Raw genomic sequence first — 20,800 nt, 5'->3', positions numbered from 1 at the left:
GAGACACTCAGGGGTAGATTAAAGTAGATTAGGATGTCTATTGCTTACCTAGTAACCTTCTCTTTCCTTTCTATTTTGCATGCACTTCCAATCAACAAGTCACAGGTAATTGGAGCAGGGATCTAGTCTGGGTGTCACATACGTACATGCAGGCACAGACACAGCTGTGGGGAGGTAAGCCACTGGCACAGAAATGTCTATGGATTTGTAAACTGCAAATTGCATTGACTGAGATAGCAGAATTGGGCGTATGGTGTTTGTATGACAAGGGCTGTGTTTTAAAATGTGATGCCATTTACAGCTGCTAATTTGATCTATAGAAGAACCTACCTTGTGCTTTGTATTCCCAGCAAGCTTATGTATAGAGGGATTGCGAGAGGCGTACTATATACAGTATATATCAGCATGTTTTTATGCTGCAGTGAGTGAATGGCATTTGTTAATGCAGTACGGCTGCAGTGACTGGAGTTTTACTATGTATGCGGAGCCTATATTTGGTAAAGAGTACTTGGCACAGCTTTCTATAGGGTGCACGTATAGGAGGTACATATGTATGTTATGCTTTGAGCAGTGAGTGAGCATAGGACTGGAATATATGAAGCCAGTGCTGGTGAAGACTCGTACAGGTGCTGGATCTCTGCGTGGGAGGAGGTGATTAACTACCTATATGTCCTTTATATTTCAGCTTCAGTCTACAATACTGGAGGAAAATGAGCAACGGTGACAAGGAGACAGATGAAAGTGAATCAATTCACCACTAGAATACGAGAGAGCGAGGAGTAGACGGAAGCGTGCGTGAGAATGAGGGGGTCTCTCTGTATGTATATATGTATCCTTACAACATTTAGGCCAAACTCAGCTCAACTAAGAGATTAGTAATCATAACAGTAAGATACCATCTCTTCAACTATTCCCATGGGATGGAAGATGACGATCTAAGAGATGTGAAGAAGCAGGGTAATCTCTAACATCTACTTCTTTACCCTGATACATACCCTTGTGACATCATGACACCATCTCTTCCTTGGATGCCAACAACTCAGCCCCCTGCCTCGGGTGTGCTGTCCCTACGTGGTCCTGGTTGGGGAGTGGTATATGGAATGATCTGTGGTTGTGGAGTCTTGTGCAATGGACTGGTCCTAGCCGTACTTCTCAGCTGCAGGCATACCTTGGTGTCTGACTTGTATGTGGTGAACCTGGCCTTGGCGGACCTCCTCTCTTTACTTGGGATGCCCCTACTCATCCATCAGCTGCTCCATGATAGAGGTTGGGTCTTTGGAGATATCCTATGTCGTGCTGTGACGGCCTTGGATCTGAACAACCAAATCACTGGTGTGGGTATTATTACTGCTCTCTGCGTTGACAGGTAATGTCTTGAAAGTTATGGGAGTTTCTCTTTTTGTTCCTTACTTACAAGTACCTGCAAGATCTTGTGTTGTATTTTTCATCTGTTCCTTGGACACTTGGTGGAAAATACCTATGGTGTTCTGGAAGCTAAATCTGTGTAGATATGCAATGATATGGTTGTGGGGTAAGTAATAATTCACTAACCTACTAAAAGTAACTGGACCCCTGAGCAAGAATCAAAAGTATTATTTATTTCCATATGTTAATACTTAGTGGGGCTCCTTTGGCCCGGATGACATCAGATACTCCCTGTGGCATACTTTCTACTAATGTTTTATACACTTCATCTAGTATTTCCCTCCATTCATCCTGCAAACTTATGGTGGGTTTTCATAAAGAAAATGGATGTTGTTCATATTTCCTGATGCGACATTCCAGTTCATCTCAAAGATCTTACAGTTTATCTCAAACGGTTCAGGCCAGTCCAATCGTGGAACATCCATATCCTCAAACCAAAGCTAAACAGCATTGGATGTGTGACAAGGCACGTTGTCTTGTTGGAAGTATTGCTGACCATTCCCAGAGTATAATCACATTGTCCGCAGCACATTATTGTCTACATCTCATTCATTTGTCTACAAGGCATTCCCTAAGTATCTTCCACACTGAGGTATGTCCATCTTATTTGAAGATTGAGTAGCGTGTTTCATCACTTCATAAAATGTTCTACCTTTGCTCAACTGCCCAATGATGATGCTCCTAGCACCACTGCATCTTCTTTGAGAGAACTTGCCAGATATTTGCAGGCTGAATGGATGGAAACACTAGCTGAAGTGTAGCAGGTGTTAATAGAAAGTATGCCACGGAAAGTATCCGATGTCATTAGTGCTAAAGGAGACCCAATAAGTATTAACATATGGAAAAAAATACTACTTTTAATTCTTGCTCAGGTATCCAATTACCTTTCGTAGGATAGTGTAGATAACTTGGAAGATATGCCACCCAAGAACCTGAGAAAACAGGGTAGCAAGCAAGATTGGACTGAAATGCATTGGGTCCATCAGAGGAAATGATTAAATGGGCCCACCCTCTGTGTATACAGGACATGTGAATGTCTACTTTTACCATCATCACAACATCTAGAACTTATCACCAATAAGGTTTAATAGGATGTCTGACTACTGTTTCCAAAGTTACCTCCAAATGAGATCATTTTCTGCTAGACTAATGGGGCCCTGTACTGCACCAGAACTTGGGCAGATCAGAAGATCCCCGCCGTTCCAGTCCGATCCTAGGGAGACCTCCTGTGAGAGTTACAATGGTGGCCATAATGGTTGTCATTGTAATTTACCCAGAAAGATATAATACTAAGACATGATTAAATATCATTTTAAACAATCTGACAGAAGTCGACTCAAGAAGGAAATATTTCTTTAAGCATGTATTTACATGGGCCATTTTTTATTGTGAGATGCACAGAAATCACAAGTGAAAAGAACCCATTATTTTTCTCTCGCAGAGATTCAGAAAGTTCGCAACAAGTCATATTTTTGGGTGATTCTGCTCAAGAATCGCCCATTATTTCCTATTGAACTCATAATAATCGCATTGCACTCACATGTAAGCGTGTTTTTTTTACCCGAGTACGATGTGTTTTCTTATATTTTACTATTGGAACATGCAATTTTTTTTCTTGCGTTTGAAAAACACACATGAAAACTGCATGTACAGCGATGCAATGCACTTTTCTCGCAAAAAGCATTGCAATTGCAGCAAAAAATTGCAGGTTTACAATTACGATATCGGTTTGATTTTCTTAGACCAATATTGCACTCGCCTGTGTACATACAGCCTAAAAACAACCTGGGTCAAAATGCTGTCCTGAATAGGAGGGGGTAGTTATTTTACCTGCTGCTGGACTTCTGTGCCAATGTCCTTCCAATCCGCAAGTTCTAGGTCTCATTTTCAGTTGTCACCACAATTGTCAAACTACTTAATCCCCATAGTACATTGGTTGTGTTAGACTACCAATGCACTATATCTGTTTCTAATTGGCTAGCACTGCTCATCTGATCAGTGCTGGCCAATCAGACAGCAGTACACAGTGAGCATTAGGCAGTTAGAAAAAGGGGGCGGATCGGAGGGACAACAGCAGAGAAGAACAACGGCAGAAATATACTCCACTCTCTGGTCCGGGGATAGAATTTTGTTCTGGGACAGGAGGATCGCTTTAACTAGCCATTTGCAGGCCAGACTATACGGCTTCAAGCATCTACAAAGCTTACATAAGCAAGGCACAGCCCGCTAGGGCTAAGGCTTTGTGTCATTATTAATCTGGACATTCCTGTGATGTTTGTCCAACAGCCTTAAAGCTGGAAACTATCGTCTTTTGGATATTGGAGAAATGTCAAGTCCTGACTGATGATACCAAAGGGACTCATGGCATTCTGTGCCAGGGGCTAAGATTGGGTGGCATAGAGCAGATACTGTATATTAATATGTTACTGGGATATATATAGCAGTGGCACATATATGAAATCAGTGCAAATTATAGCAGTCACAAAGAAACTCAAACTGAACATCATTTTAAGTTGTCTATTTTATGTTCTTCTTCCAAAGAATGGACCCCCAGAATAGATCTTCTGTGGGTAAAAGATAATTTAAGGGCTTTGCTTCCTATTGAGTCATGGTATAATTATCTGGAGATGTGTCGGGTTCATATACAGTACTTGGAAAAGAAGGAGGAGGCAATGCCCTTTATGTGGAGAGTGGCAGAAAACCTGCTCTGTTACAAGGTATTAAGAAAAAAGACAGTGATACTTTGAGTTGCCCTAGAAACTGGAAGAGAGAAGGAGGGGGGAGTCATTAATAACGGGGTGACCTACAAGACTGCATATAATAATGGAGTACAAAGTACGGCTAAAGACTATGCATGACACTTTAAAGGTGACAACTATGGGGGGTCGAGTCAGTGTCTTATAGGTAGAGTAAGTTAGTGGGTTTATTCTTGTTCCAGCTGTACAGATAAAACTAGTGTGTGCATAATATTAAGAGGTACTTGTATTAATAGTGATTTTGTGACTATGGTTTTTTGAATTAAAAGTGGCGTCAAATTTAACAGACATACACCCAATTCTCAAACTGCTCCATGCATGTAGATTTAGTGCATGCTCTCTGAAGTGTCGCACATGCAGAAAGAAAAGACCACCGGGTTCAGGAAAGTTTGAACTCTTCTGCTCCCCTATATGCCCTGTCATCAAAATACAGACATAAATTATGGGCAGTTTGGTGGCTGAATAGTTGGTACCGCTTCCCTGCAGCATTGGTATCTTGGGCTGAAAGTCAGTAGTTAGCATTGCTTCCTTGCAGCATTGGGATCTTGGGCTGTAGCTCAGTGGTTAGTACTGTTTCCTTGAAACATTGGGTTCTTGGGTTGTAGCTCAGTGGTTTTCACTGCTTCCTTGTAGCAATGGGGTCTTGGGTTGTAGCTTAGTTGTTATTACTGCTTCCTTGGAGCATTGGGATATTGGGTTGTACCTTAGTGATTAGCACTGCTTCCTTCCAGCATTAAGATATTGGGTGGTGGTAGCTCAGTGGCTAGAACTGCTTCCTTGCAGCATTGGGATCTTGGGTTGTAGCTCAGTTGTTAGCACTGCTTCCTTCCAGCATTGAGATATTGGGTTGTAGCTTAGTAGTTAGCACTGCTTCCTTGCAGCATTCCGATCTTGGGATGTAGCTCAGTGGTTAGCACTGCTTCCTTCCAGCTTTGGAATCTTCGGTTGTAGCTCAGTTGCTATCACTGCTTTCTTCCAGCATTGAGATAATGGGTTGTACCTTAGAGGTTAGCACTGCTTCTTTGCAGCATTGGGATCTTGGGTTATAGCTCAGTGGTTAGCACTGCTTCCTTCGAGCATTGGGTTCTTGGATTGTAGCTCAGTGGTTAGCACTGCTTCCTTGCAGCATTGGGGTCTTCGGTTGTAGCTCAATGGTTAGCACTGCTTCATTGCAGCATTGGGGTCATGGGTTGTAGCTTAGAGGTTAGCACTGCTTCCTTGCAGCATTGGGGTCTTCGGTTGTAGCTCAGTAGTTAGCACTGCTGCATTGCAGCATTGGGATCTTGAGTTGCAGCTCAGTTTTTATCACTGCTTCCTTGCAGCATTGAGATATTGAGTTGTAACTCAGTGGTTAGCACTGCTTCCTTACTGCATTGGGATCTTGGGTTGTAGCTTAGTGGTTATCACTGCTTCCTTGCAGCATTGGGGTCGTCGGTTGTAGCTCAGTTGTTAGCACTGCTGCATTGCATCACTGGGATCTTGGGTTGCAGCTCAGTTTTTATCACTGCTTCCTTCTAGCATTGAGATATTGGGTTGTAGCTTAGTCATTAGCACTGCTTTCTTGCAGCATTGGAATCTTGGGTTGTAGCTCAGTTGTTATCACTGCTTCCTTGCAGCATTGAGATAATGGGTTGTAGCTTAGCGGTTAGCACTGCTTCCCTACAGCATTGGGATCTTGGGTTTTAGGTCAGCTGTTATCATTGCTTTGGTGGCTGAATAGTTTGTGCCGCTTCCTTGCAGCATTGGTATCTTGGGCTGAAAGTCAGTACTTAGCATTGTTTCCTTGCAGCATTGGGATCTTGGGTTGTAGCTCAATGGTTAGCACTGCTTCCTTCCAGCATTAGGATCTGGATTGTAGCTTAGTGGTTAGCATTGCTTCCTTACAGTATTGGGGTGTTCGATTGTAGCTTAGTTGTTATCACTGCTCCCTTGCAGCATTGAGATAATGGGTTGTACCTTAGAGATTAGCACTGCTTCCTTCCAGCATTGGAATCTTGGATTGTAGCTCAGTGGTTAGCACGGTTTCCTTCCAGTATTGAGATCTTGGGTTGTAGCTTTGTGGTTAGCACTGCTTCCTTTCAGCATTGGGGTCTTCAGTTGTTGTTCAGTGGTTAGCACTGCTTCCATGGAGCATTGGGGTCTTGGGTTGTAGCTCAGTGGTTAGGACTGTTTCCTTGCAGCATTGAGATAATGGGTTGTAGCTTAGTGGTTAGCATTGCTTCCTTCCAGCATTTGGATCTTGCGTTGCAGTTTAGTGGTTAGCACTTCTTCCTTACAGCATTGGGGTCTTGAGTTGCAGCTCAGTGGTTAACACTGCTTCCTTGCAGCATTGGGATCTTGGGTTGTAGGTTGGTAGTTAGCACTGCTTCCTTGCAGCATTGTAGTCTTGGGTTGTAGGTTGGTGGTTAGCACTCCTTTCTTCCAGCATTAGGATCTGAGTTGTAGCTCAGTGGTTAGCACTGCTTCCTTCCAGCATTGGGATCTGGGTTGTAGCTCAGTGGTTAGCACTGCTTCCTTCCAGCATAGGGATCTTGGGTTGTAGCTCAGTGGTTAGCACTGCTTCCTTACAGCATTGGGATCTGGGTTGTAGCTCAGTGGTTAGTACTGCTTCCTTGAAGCATTGAGATATTTGGTTCTAGATTGGTGGTTAGCACTGCTTCCTAGGCAACATTAGGATCTTAGTTTTTAACCTGACCAAAGATATGATTTCTCCAGTTCCTACCAGACTCTAAAAAACATGGTGGTAGGATAATTGGCTTTCCACAAAAATATGTGTGAGATTAAAATGGCCATTTATCCTAATGAAAACAGAAAAGATAATTCCAAAGTTAAAAAAACGTCATACGCTCATAGGAAGAGTGTGTGACAAAAGGTGAATCCAATATGACAATGATAATCACAAAACGAAGACTTACTTCGGAGCAGGGGGGTATGATAGGCACAGAAGCCCCCTTCCTAATGATAGTGATGGTGAACCAAACAATAAATATTGGCATCACATTTCTGTGCACATAGGCACCTTCATCAAACCATAGACACATGGAAAATAACATACATATTTATATTAAGAAAAGTTATACCTGTTGTAAAAGCACAGGAGTGCTGGGAGAGCTGCCGGATGCTTGTGCGCCCAACAGTCGTTCCGTGTTAAAGGGCTCTTATAGGCTAATTCACACAACCATGCAAGGCCTCGTGCTACACAGTGAATGGAGTTAATGGAAGTACACAGACTTTCATTGATACATTCACATTAGCGAGTAAACACTGCGTGTAGATCTTTTTTGCAAGCTAAACATTCCCAGGTCCTTTAACCGTTCCTCATAGGACATGATTTACAGAAGTTTACGAACTGGGTACCAAGAGCAGGGTTGCCAACCGTCTAGAAATTCTTGGACGGTCCTTAAAATAGGGCACTTTCTGGGAGAAAAAATAGTTGCTTCTGTGATGTCATTTTGAGGCTGGTGGTACTTGAGAAGGTTATTATGATGGTAATTATCCTTTTAGAGCTCACAGTAAATGCTGGTAATGAGATCATATCAGTATCTGATCTAGAAACGTAACACTTAGAATCTTTATTATTCAGTATGGTTTCCCAATGTGTCCATAAAAAATGTCGTCTGTCTGTGACTTATGGATAAGTTGTCCAGAAAAAAAGGAAAATTCGGGTTGGCAACCTTGACCATGAGCAAGAGGGGGGATACAGGAGGATGGTTGAACTTTGTTATTGATATTACGAGATCTGGTATCACTGTGCACAAAGTGGATGTGTTGGCTGAGTTCTTATGGGATGTCGAGTAGGAATTTGTGACCGTAGACATTTATGGTGGCACTTGTTTGTAAGACAATTAAAATGACCCTCCTGTCCTGGACAAACAAAGATGACCACACCGCTTCTCTGACTACCTGATACACACTGAGCATTGGTATGCATTGGTAGTCTAAGACACTACATGCTGCCCTGACTGGCCAGTACTGCTCATGTGGGCAGCGCTAGCCGATCAAACAGAATGTAGGGTCTTTGACTGAAGATGTATACTAATACACGGTGTGCATCGGATAGTTAGAGAAGTGGTGCAGCCATTTTTGCTTGTCCTGGACTGGGGGGTCAATTTAAGTGGGCACCTGTGGCTGAGACACATCTATAGCATGGAGATGGCATGCACTGTGTGATGGCACCTTTTCTAGATTCAAGAGCTTTGGGACCAATAAGAAGTATTGCTGTGCTGACCACATGCCACATAGAGGTTGCTTGAAAATTTGTATATGGTGCTATATGACTTCCACCATTTTCTACATACCAAATTGTGTACCTCTAAATGTCAGAGAGTATGTGTAATTGTGTTTCTATATAACAATGCAAAACCTTGTTGTTCAAGTAGGGTCACCGATCCGGGCAGTCATTAAATCCAAAGGCTGGTGCGGGTATTTATTCCCTACCATCTATACTAATGGCTGGTAAAAAGTAATTGTTAGCCATGAGGCATGTTAACTCACTCTCCAGCTCCAGCATGGCCGCTGATGATGTAATCAGAGACTCTGAACTCTTCCCTGGCCTCTGTATTCCCTCATGTCATATACGCAGGGTGGGGTTAGAGTCTCTGATTACATCATTGATGGCCTGAGCTAGAGAGTGAGTAAAAGTACTTTATGCTGTGGTTGCTGCCCAGTTGGAGGCACAGGGGTGGGGAAAGCACAAAGAGGGGACACTATTATTATTGGCGCGACTAAAGGGGTCACTATTACTACTGGGGCCACCGAGGGTGTCCTTAGTACTACTGGGGCCACTAAACAGGCACTAATGCTATAGGGGCCACTAAAGAGGATATGATTACTATAGAGGCCACTGAGATGGGCTTTATTCCTTTAGGGGCCACTGAGATGGGTCTTTATTACTATAGAGGCTACCAAGAGGGGGCACTATTACCGTTACTACTGGGTCTACTGCAATAACAGAGGTAAAATCATAGATTGTGATAAGCCACGCCCCTAACCACATACCGTAACCACGCCTCCTTTAACCTTTGCCTGCATTTTTTGGTGACAAAAATGGCAACCCTATGTTCAACACATTCACACTTTAAGCCAATTTTCACAAGCATTCCTATCAATGTGTGTACAAATTAGAGGCATATGCGGACACTTCCTAGGGATAGGTGGGCACATCCTATTTGGCAGCACTTTGCCAATATTTCTGTTTGAATATAGATGTGTTATACATAATTATATTATACATGTGTTTTATGTGTTGTATGCAATTCTAATAGCAGAGCCCTAGTACTGCTGTTTAAGTGATGTACGCTTTCCCTTGTCTATTGCCAGATACGTAGCTGTGGTGCACTCTTCTACAATGGGCCAAAGACGGAGCGTGCGTTGTACGTGGATAGTAACAGGCTGCGTTTGGCTATGCTCACTCCTCCTCAGTACTCCTGCTCTCCTCTACTCTGGAGTGAGATGGGGCGATGGCGTGGCCCTGTGTGTATTTGATCTTCCTGGAGCACCGCCGTCCCTTTACTGGTACACCTTGATGCACAGTCTCCTAACTTTTCTACTGCCTTTGTCGGTCATAGTGGTACTGTACTCACTCACACTTCACCACCTTTCCTTGGTTATGAGAAGAGTCCAAAGGGCACCATCCCAACGTAGCCGGAGGGTCACCCGTATGGCTCTGGCTATTGTGGCTGCTTTCTTATTCTGCTGGGCTCCTTTCCATGCAGTGCAGCTTGTCAATCTGTTCTCCACTGGACCTCCTTCAAGTTCTGCTTTCTACCTCAATCAAGCTGCTATTTGCCTAGGTTACGCTCACAGCTGTGTCAGTCCTCTGCTGGTCATCTGCTGTACTGAGGGCTTCCGAGAACGCCTACCGCATGCACGGTGAGCACTTTTATTCGTCTACCTATTGTGGTGTCACTATGGGTAAGGGTACACGGTAAGACCTAACCAGGGCACAATGGGACAACAAAAACGCATGAAGAGGACCTGTCAGCTTTCTGTTTTAGTATAATACTGTACTTCATTCAATAATATCTCTGGAGCATCCTTTCCTTAAATTTGCATTGTGCCGTTTGGCTGTTACTCCTCCCAGAAATTTATGAATAAATTGACCCCTGGGTGTTAACCACTTCTGGGCTCCTCCCTACACGCTGACACTATTCAATCAGTTCTCAGTATTAGACTGAACAGGGGCACACCCCTTTTGACAAGGGTAATGGTAACCCTGTTCTCCTTTTTTTAAAATATATTTCTAGAAGGAATAATGGAGGAATGGAACGGTGCAGAGTTCTAAGAAAAAATGCTGCAATATTGTTATATCATGGGGGATACAAGTGTTATTTAATACTCTTGTATAAAAAAGACAACATAAGTGATATTTTTATTGGCTAACTAGAAAAAATTATCCTATAGAGGCCTCTATAGCAGGCCAGTTAACAAGAGTATTATGCTACCTCTATCGTACAAGAATATACAGGGTGATTAAAAAAGAATGCTGTTAAAGTAAAGCCGATTTACATACAACAGCCAGAATGACATGAATAGAAGAATTCTTTAAGTCGTTAAAGGGTTTTTTCAGGAAAAATACTATTGATGACCTACCCTCAGGGTAGGTCATCAATAGTTGATCAGCTGGGGTCTGACGCTTGGGACCCTGCCCCTGCTCACAGCACAGCAATTACACATAGGTCGGAGCGGAAGTCTCTGCTCTGACCTCTGTGAAGTGTCCGGCACTTGTAACTGCAGACACGGCTCCCATTGATTTCAATGAGAGATACAATTGCAGTTCTCCGAGCAACAGACCCCAGACGATCAACTGCTGGTAACTTATTTGGAGCATAGGTTATCAATAGTATTCTTCCTGAAAAACCCGGAATAGGATATAAATTGCTGATTGGTGGGGTCCATCACTGGGACTACCACCAATCCCGAGACCTCAGCCCTTGTGTGTTGAAGTGTACATGCCTGCGTTGCATTAACTTCAATGGGATCACTGGAGACAGCTTGAACTCCACTGCCCACACTATTGGAACATTCAGGGGCTGAAATCTCAGGATCGGTTGGGGTCCTAGAGGTCAAACTGCCAGCAATCATCAAGTTATCCTCTGTCCTTAGCCTATCCTATGGATAGGGGATAACTTTCTGCAATGGGGATCAAGTTTATTTTCAGGTAATTGTCCAAAAATAATTAATTTAAAGACATAATTCACTTTTACTTAGTTTATCCTAGCCTGACCTTTTACATTTTCCTCAGGGGCCATAAGGTCCCCCATTGTGTCCAAAGTATTATACTGCAAAAAAGTCTACATTAGATCCATATCATTAGTTGTCTTTAAAGTGTAACTAAACTTTCAAAAAGCTTTCGATGTGTCATAGATACATGTCAGAGATTTTGATTTGTGGGGGTCTGGGTGCTGAGACTCCCACTATTTACTAAAATGAAGTGCTGTGTCCAATCAGCTCTCCTTGAAGCGCTGTACAAGTGTGATGGAAAGTCTCTGTGTGCTTAGACCGCTTTTTGATCACAGCTGAAGGGGCACAACATTCAGCTGAGTGCTTCTACCCCTTCATTTTAGTGGTCTTGTATTTTAACCACTTTCAATAGAAAAACCGCACATGTGAAAAAGTAGATTTGTGACATCCTCACCACCGCAATAAAATCATGAAATTTGAGTTTGATACATTGAGTGACCCATCAGGCAAGGTCAAAGCTGCTGTTAAGTCTAGCGGTGCAGTTGTGCTTCAGCCAACAGAGCCGCTAGGGAGAGTCAAGCGATGCCAAGAAACGTTCATATCAAGTGCTTACCAGTTTAACTGTTGCCATGTCCCCAAGACGTGGAAGACCAAGCCGTGGACGGCCAACAGTTCAAGCCGAATCCTTGGCTCAACAGTTCTTAAAACATTTACAACCATCTCCCCAAACAGTTTAGGTTCGTGTAACGAACATCGGGTCCATCTAGTTAGGCCTCATGTCCACGGGTAAAATTGAATTGTGGGATCTGCAGTTCAATATGCCCATAGACATTCATTGGGCATCCACAGGTAATTAAATAAGAAAGAAGATGCGGCTGCAACGGAGAAGACCTGCACGGCAGCCGGATTTTTCTAGGCCTCATGGCTGTGGGCATGGGTGGAATCCATTGCAGGATTCCACACTTGGAAGCTGTGCATGCTCATGGACATGAGTCTTTAAACTAAATAACTGAATCATGGTTGCGTGTTTTTTTCTGCAAGATTTGTGTGCACAGAAACTACAGTAAAACATGCAGGCGCAAATACGGAAAACTCATTGCGCAAGTACGTGGAGACAAATACGCTTATGCCCGTGTGTTACCGGCCTAAAAAGACATTTCTATTACAGGGGTATATACTATGGTTTGTGTCTCACTGCTGTGAACTGTAAAAGAAAACAGTCCACGGCTTTACTATGTGTGACTGTTCTCAGTAAGAGAAACCAGGCAGTCTTGTAGATATGATATCTTTTAGGCCTTCTTCACACGGGCGCCAAAGTCGTGCGATTTTGTCGCGTTGCTACAATGCCACAAATCACATGTATGTGAAGCCCATGCTTTCCTATGGGTTACTTCACACATGTGATGTTTTGTAGCATGCAACAACCCAACACAAAAACCATGTGGGTCCGGCGATATGCCCGCGACTCGTGAGGTTTTGTAGCCCATGTTTCCCTATGGAGCCTTCCTCTCTGTTACAATTTTCGGGCGGTGCGATGCAACTTTGGCAGTAGGAAATCCTACTGTCAAAGCTAAATCTAAGCCCTAGCTGCAGAAAAAAATTTAAAAAACACATACATCACCTTAGAAGCACGCTCTGCCGCCGCCGCAGCTTCTCACCGGGTCCTGGGACTGCTTATCTTCTTCATCTTCTGGCTGGGGATTTAAAAATCCCCGCTTTCTGGAAGCGCTGGCTGCGATTGGCTGACACTTAGCCAATCACTGGCAGTGCTTGATGAATGGCTATGATTGAACCAATTACAGCCATTCATCGAGCACTGGCTATGATTGGCTAAGCGTCAGCCAATCACAGCCAGCGCTTCCAGGAGGCCGGACAGCGCAGGAGAGATGATGTATACTTTTAAAAAAAAAATTTCTTCAGCTATAGCTTATTTTTGGGGTAGGGCTTATATTTCAAGCCCCCAACCCCACTGAAAATCCTTGCATGTGATGCTACAGTCGCGCGACTTTGTAGCATCACACACGGCTCTGTAGCGCTACAAAATCGTGGTATTGCCGCGAGAAGGAGCAGCTATATCGCACGGACCAGCGATATCGCTGCGATTTTTTTCGGAGCGATGCCATGTCGCCCTGGTAAGGAGGCCTTAATGGCTAACAAAAATGCATAATGTTACAGCGAGCTTTTAGGTTCTTCTATCGACCTTAAACAAAAGCCTGATGAAGGATCGATAGAAGACCTGAAAGCTCGCTGTAACATCATGTATTTTTGTTGACCATAAAAGGGTATCATATCTACAAGATTACTCGGTTTCTCTTACTGAGGACAATCACACTTTGCTCTACTGGCTAACACTGTACCAAACAATTTTTACTATGAGTTGCTGTAGTTGTCCATTGCAGTTTTCGGTCAGAAGGCTTGTATAGGTGAAGCGCATTGCAACCATATGTGAGCCACACAAGTGAAAACTGGGGCAATTCACAGTAAAACCATGTGTGGGTTTTGTCATGTGATTCTCAGCTGCGTAGTCAAACCACTGCATTTACGAGTCCCCAGAAACTTGAAGCACAGAATCACATGATTAATAACAGGTGATGGAGACAATGTAGAGAAAGAGAAAGAGTGCGTGGGCCGGAAAACAATATATTGTACTCTTTTTACATGAAATCATTCAGTGCAGACGTCTGTAGCATCAATGTACACTCATTGACAAATGTACCAAGCAGGAGTTGTCGGAATTGGATGACACTTTCTATGTATGAATGTAATGATGATGTATGTGAGTGATTGCAATATCAGAGTGAAAGGTTACGTTTATTGGGAAAGCTATACAATTCACTGGAGGCTCTAGTACCCTGTTTTGCCACCTTTAGCCTGGATACATGATGAGATACGGTCAGGTGTGGAGGCATACAGGTTCCATATGTTATCCTGTGGCACACTTGGGCACAGATATTGCAACTCGGCCTCTAGATCCTGCACATTCGTAGGTTGCCGAAGCTGGCATTCCAATTAGTCCCGTTAAAGCTCGATAAGCGATAAATCTGCCAACTGGACAGGCCAAGAAAGTATGGCAACCTGACGGACATATTCCCGTGACACCCTTGCTGTATGCAGCCGGGCATTATCTGCTGAAAAATGCATGTTGGAAGCCCTGCCATGAGAGACAACACATGTGGCCTCAGGGTTTCCTGCACTTACCACTGAGCTGTTAGTGTCCCCCGATCGCTACTAGGAGTGACCGATTGTTGTATGTGATGGCTCCTTAGATCATCACACCAGCAGTTGGGACAGTGTGCTGCTCCACTGCAAAGGCTGGATTGAATTGCTCACCACAAGACCTCCATACTTGAACACACCCGTCTTCAGATCACAAATAGAACCTGGAATCTTCGCTGAAGACAATATGGTTCCAGTCCAGAGCTTCTCATTCACAACACCACTGCAAACGAAGGCGATAACATTGGGGCATTAACGGCAGGACATGTAATGGCACAGTGATGCCAAATTTCCTTCTGCTAAGTGCTAGGAAATGGTCCGAGCAGAGACAGGATTCTGTCATGAAGATGCCACCTGTATCTGGTTGATGGACAATGAAACTTTTAGATCTGTTCGTGATTGCTAGTGAATCAAATGATCCTCTCTACTGGTCTATCTCGGCCGTCCTGAGCCTGTTTGCGGTGTGTGCATGCCCTCACTTACCCACTACACCCAACACCTCCTAACAGCTTGGTCAGAACTGTCTAGATGGTGGGCAATTCGGCAACACAACCATCCAGCTTCTCTCATTCCAGTGATCCCCCCCCCCTCTCAAAGTCTGTTAACTGGGTATAATGTCTTTGAGTGCGTCAAAGAGGCATCAAGTGGTCAACAATCTCTCAATCAATCTCTCTCTCAATCAAGAGATACACTTCACAAAAGTAGTCTCTGAGAACCTGTTTATAGGACATTGGGGGAAGAACTTTTACACCTCTGGTGTCAAGACCCCATATCTAATCAGACCACAACTGTAATCATTTGCATATCTGCCTGAGACATAACTGAATGTTGAGTTTTGCAACAATCCGACATTTCTATCTGGGTGCATTATTTTCTTGTCAATGAGTGTATATGCCGTTGGGCTTATAGACTTCAGAAATCAAACATATGACAAAGGAGAGTCTGTTTGGCTTGGTGTATGTATTCATATTAACTGTCTCATTTCTAATTACAGTTGTTGCCGATTCCTGTTCCGTCGCTGGGCTGGGTTTTGGCCAATTTCAACCTTACCGCACAATGGTCCGAGCTCTGCCATCAACAGCCCTCCTATCGATGGACTGTGTGCTCCTCAGCACCGCAGGAGGACGATCCACCTGGAGACCCCTCCATGTTCTATCACTGAAAACACCAGGATCAGTCTTGGAGTACGGGATGAAAGCAGCATCTTGTAATATCTGTTGTAGTTAAACAGAATCTGTCATCTACTTTTAGCCCTATAAGCGATGTTTATTGGCTGAAAGTAAGTGATCCGCTGAGTCTGGGGATGTAAGTATACTTACCTTGCCCATTGTTGTCCCGGTATCACCATTGAAAGCACTGCTCAGTGCATTGAGTGCTAAAGGAGTCCACCCATTCTAATTTTACAATAGACTACTTAGCGGCGTCACTGAATGCACTGAGCAGCGACTTCCAGCACTGACACCAGGGGAATGGCAGGGAAGGTAAGTATAACACTTACATCCACAGGCTTAGCAGGTCACCTATTTTCAGCCGATATGCTTAGCTTATAGGGCTAAAAGTAGGTGTCTTTAACCCTTTCCAATTCACTGTCTGACCTCTAAAGACATTATGATTTAAGGCTGTACAGCTCCGATGTTGGAAGACATCCGTCGGGGTTCTCTTACTGTATATTGACAGCCTCTCTGCTGTCGGAGCCTATCCAACGTGTCACCTCATGCAGTACTGGCTTTAGCCAGCAGATAGCGCCATTGTATAACGGTAGAAAAAGAGTAAGCCCACTAGGAAAACCAGGATACAAATTGGATTGGAATGGGTTAAGTATCACTGATTCTCTGAGGTTCCAATAGATGTGGAGAGAAGCTGGTATACACATAGCTGTGCACACAAGTTGCCATAGACCACAGTAACGATCACATTGTAATTTTATCATAGTCAGTTGCACCATCAGTGGAGGCCCTTGTGGAAGCTATTACAGGGTCCTTTACTGTATTCTTATGCTTATTACAGCTTTGTAAGGGCCTGAACTGATGTTGCAACTGACTTTAGCACAGTTGAGAAAATGCAAATAAACATATAATCGGTTGCTGGTTGCTATACGTTAATTTAGTACAGTCATCTGCAACTTGTGAGTCTCCAGCTGAAGGACAAACTACTAATCCCAGAATTCCCTGATGAGCTGCAGCTGTTGGGATATACTGGTAGTTATAGTTTGGCAACACCTTGCAAGTCTATGTGTTAGAACTCCGATGCTTAGTGACCAGTCTACTTGTTTTCCTAATGGTCCTTAAGGTGTTACATAAAGATCTGTATATAACTGCACACTCATTAAAGGGGTTGTTCAGTTATAAATCATTGATAGTCTATCCTTAGGAAAGCCCATCAATATTAGAAAGGCGGGGGTCTGCTGTGTGGGACCCTCACCAGTTAGCTGCTTGCCAACCCCCCTGGGCTTGTATATGGAGCTGATTTCTGCAGGAAGCAGACAGCTCCATTCCCACTGCAGTGGCCAGATTTGGTATTACAAGCAGTTTCCATTAATGTGAATGGGAACTCTGTAATAACAAGTCTGGCCACTGCAGTGAGAACAGAGCTGTCTACTTCCTGCAGAAACCAGCTTGGTGTATCAACATACCACCCAGTGAACAGCAGATCCTGTAGATTTGCTATTGATGGCCTATCTTAAGTGTAGGCTCTATAAACATAACTTCTGGCTTTGTTTAAAGCAGAAAACTACCTTTGAGAATTCTCTTGTTCAGATAAGATGATCTAGTTTTCTGTTGACATACAGGGAATATATTTGCACTATGACCTTGTTCACAAAGGTTTGGATGCTTTTATCAAGCTAAAACCAGTAGTAAAAAAGGAAAGACTTAAAGTGACCCTCTGAGCCTGGACAAACAAAGATGGCCACAACGCTTCTCTGACTACCTGATGCACACTGTGCATTAGTACGCATCGGTAGTCTAAGGCACTACATGCTGCTCTGACTGGCCAGCACTGCTTATGTGGACAGCATTGGTCAATCAAAGCAGGTGTAGTGTCTTAAGGACCATTTATACTCAAAGATGATTGCTCAAAATTCGTCAGAAACTGAGCTATCATTTTGCATAAGGTACTATTGGGCTAATGAGCCCATTATTAGCTAACTAGCTTCATTTGCATGTATTTAGAGAACAGCGGGTGGTCTGTTCTCTAAATACATCGCTTTTGTTCTGCTGTGGGCTGCTGGCTGCATACAATGCTATCAGCGCTACCTGCGGAGAACACAGTATGCCGTCCCTCTTATGCTGTGCTGAACTCAGCTATGGACGAAGAGTGCATGGTAAGTGCACGCTGGGCACACATTTACAAGCAACGTTATTGCTCAAAAACCGTCGTTTGGACAAATTTTGAGCGATAATCGTTGCGTGTAAATCAGCCTCCATGTATTTAGAGTACAGCGGGTGGTCTGTTTTCTAAATACATCGCTTTTGTTCTGCGGTGGGCTGCTGGCTGCATACGCGCTGCCCGCGGAGAACACAGTATGCCGTCCCTCCTATGCTGTGCTGAACTCAGCTATGGATGAAGAATGCATGGTAAGTGCACGCTGGGCACACATTTACAAGCAACGATTATCGCTCAAAAGCCGTCGTTTGGACGAATTTTGAGCGATAATCGTTGCGTGTAAATCAGCCTTTAGACTAATGATGCATACTAATGCACAGTGTGGATCAGGTGGTTAGAGAAGCCACTCCAGCCATCTTTGTTTGTCCAGGCCTGGAGAGTTGCTTTAACTAGTTTGTGTTGATAGAAATGCCTCAAACGTGCACAGTGTGAATAACGCCTAATGTTTCCTAAATACAGACCGCAACATATCTAATCTAGAGGTTTGATCTCAGTTCCATTCGCTTCTGGAATTAATAAGGTTTATGCACTAAGATATTGGATGTGCTGTGGAACAACATGAAGCACCGTGTCCCACTGCAGCCCAGCAGCAATGCATTACGTCACAACACTAATGATTCACCCCAAAAATATCCTTCATCTCAACTAAGTCCATATCTAAGAATACCAAATTCTAGCTTTTCTTTGTGGCTGTGTTCTGCTGCTCTTAAACTACTTTGAAGATAAATTGCCGTTAGCAACATAGGCCCGTTTTATTACATTCATCTGATTAAATTCCGCTCCTGTGCCATAGGCAAACGAGTGTATTTTAAGGTTCATGTGCTGTCCAAATCTACTGCTGACTAGATGCGGACAGCACACAGACCCCTACTAGTCAATGTACCAATTGACAACACACATCAGTTTTTTTTACACAAACGCACAGGTCACATGAAAAAAAAGCACAGCTTGCACTATTCTGATACACAGATGACACTCGCCTACTCAAATCAATGGGGATAGCATTGATAAAATATAACGTGTCCAAAGATGAGCTACAAAAGCGGTGAGAGGTCTGTAAAACAAAACCTTTCTGGAAACACTTAAATAACTTCATTTGTATAGCCTGGAGGAGAGAAGGGAGGGTGGGACACGATGGAAACCTTTATATAAGTTACAGGAGGAGAGAAGGGAGAGGGGGACATGATGGAAACCTTTATATAAGTTACAGGAGGAGAGAAGGGAGAGGGGGACATGAGGGAAACCTTTATATATGTTACAGGAGGAGAGAAGAAAGAAGGGACATGATGGAAGCCTTTTTATATGTTACAGGAGGAGAGAAGGGAGAAGAGGGACATGATGGAAACCTTTATATATGTTACAGGAGGAGAGAAGGGAGAGGGGAACATGATGGAGACCTTTATATATGTTACAGGAGGAGAGGAGGGACATGATGGAAACCTTTATATGTGCTACAGGAGGAGAGTAGGGAGAGGGGGACATGATGGAAACCTTTATATACATTACAGCAGGAGAGAAGGGAGAGGGGGACATGATGGAAACCTTTATATACATTACAGCAGGAGAGAAGGGAGAGGAGGGACATGATGGAAACCTTTATATACATTACAGGAGGAGAGAAGGGAGAGGAGGGGAACATGATGGAAACCTTTATATATGTTACAGGAGGAGAGAAGGGAGAGGGGGACATGATGGAAACCTTTATATATATTACAGGAGGAGAGAAGGGAGAGGAGGACATGATGGAAACCTTTATATATGTTACAAGAGGAGAAGAGAGAGGGAGACATGATGGAAACCTTTATATATGTTACAGGAGGAAAGAAGGGGGACATGATGGAAACCCTTATATATGTTACAGGAGGGAAGAATAGAGAGGAGGACATTATGGAAAACTTTATATATGTTACAAGAGGAGAGTAGGGAGGGGGGCATGATGGAAACCTTTATATATGTTACAGGAGGAGAAAAGGGAGAGGGGGACATGATGGAAACTTTTATAAATGTTACAGGAGGAGAGAAGGGAGAGGGGGACATGATGGAAACCTTTATATATGTTACAGGAGGAGAGGAGGGAGAAGGGAGGACATGATGGAAACCCTTATACATGTTACAGGAGGGAAGAATAGAGAGGACATTAGGGAAACCTTTATATATGTTACAGGAGGAGAGAAGGGAGAGGGGGCATGATGGAAACTTTTATATATATTACAGGAGGAGAGAAGGGAGAGTGGGAACATGATGGAAACCCTTATATGTGTTACAGGAGGTAAGAATAGAGAGGAGGACATTATGGAAACCTTTATATATATTACAGGAGGAGAGAAGGGAGAGGGGAGACATGATGGAAACCTTTATATAAATTACAGGAGGAGAGAAGGGAGAGGGGAGACATAATGGAAACCTTTATATATGTTACAGGAGGAGAGAAGAGAGAGGGGAGACATGATGGAAACCTTTATATAAATTACAGGAGGAGAGAAGGGAGAATGATGGAAACCTTTATATATAATACAGGAGGAGAGAAGGGGGAGACATGATGGAAACCTTTATATATGTTACAGGAGGAGAGAATTGAGAAGGAGGACATGATGGAAACCCTTATATACGGTATATATATTACAGGAGGGACGAATAGAGAGTAGGACATGATGCAGCCCTTTATATATGTTACAGGAGGAGAGAATTGAGAGGGGGGACATGATGGAAACCTTTATATATATATTACAGGAGGGAAGAATAGAGAGGAGGACATTATGGAAACCTTTATATATGTTACAAGAGGAGAGTAGGGAGAGGGGGGGACATGATGGAAACCTTTATATATGTTACAGAAG

The 20,800-nt window shown here is 43.5% G+C and overlaps 1 protein-coding gene across 1 annotated transcript; it reads left to right on the top strand.

Annotated features, from left to right (window-relative positions):
• Positions 1–1,007: 1,007 nt before the first annotated feature.
• LOC136610817 (melanin-concentrating hormone receptor 1-like) lies at positions 1,008–15,790 on the top strand. The gene is made up of 3 exons (XM_066590014.1): positions 1,008–1,366; positions 9,501–10,052; positions 15,574–15,790. The coding sequence occupies exons 1-3, from the start codon at positions 1,008–1,010 to the stop codon at positions 15,788–15,790; spliced, it is 1,128 nt and encodes a 375-aa protein (XP_066446111.1).
• The last annotated feature ends 5,010 nt before the right edge of the window (positions 15,791–20,800 follow it).

This window comes from Eleutherodactylus coqui, chromosome 2 (assembly GCF_035609145.1).
Source record: "Eleutherodactylus coqui strain aEleCoq1 chromosome 2, aEleCoq1.hap1, whole genome shotgun sequence".
Classification (NCBI taxonomy): Eukaryota; Metazoa; Chordata; class Amphibia; order Anura; family Eleutherodactylidae; genus Eleutherodactylus; species Eleutherodactylus coqui.
The sequence above is the reverse complement of the archived record's forward strand: the minus strand, read 5'-3'. Positions and strand labels throughout refer to the sequence as shown.

Bases quoted from the DNA above. Each gene is read 5' to 3' on its own strand.
- LOC136610817 (XM_066590014.1), top strand. From the start codon at position 1,008: ATGACACCATCTCTTCCTTGGATGCCAACAACTCAGCCCCCTGCCTCG. The intron at 1,367-9,500 runs GTAATGTCTTGA...GTCTATTGCCAG, and splicing joins ACTGCTCTCTGCGTTGACAG to ATACGTAGCTGTGGTGCACT. The intron at 10,053-15,573 runs GTGAGCACTTTT...TTCTAATTACAG, and splicing joins GAACGCCTACCGCATGCACG to TTGTTGCCGATTCCTGTTCC.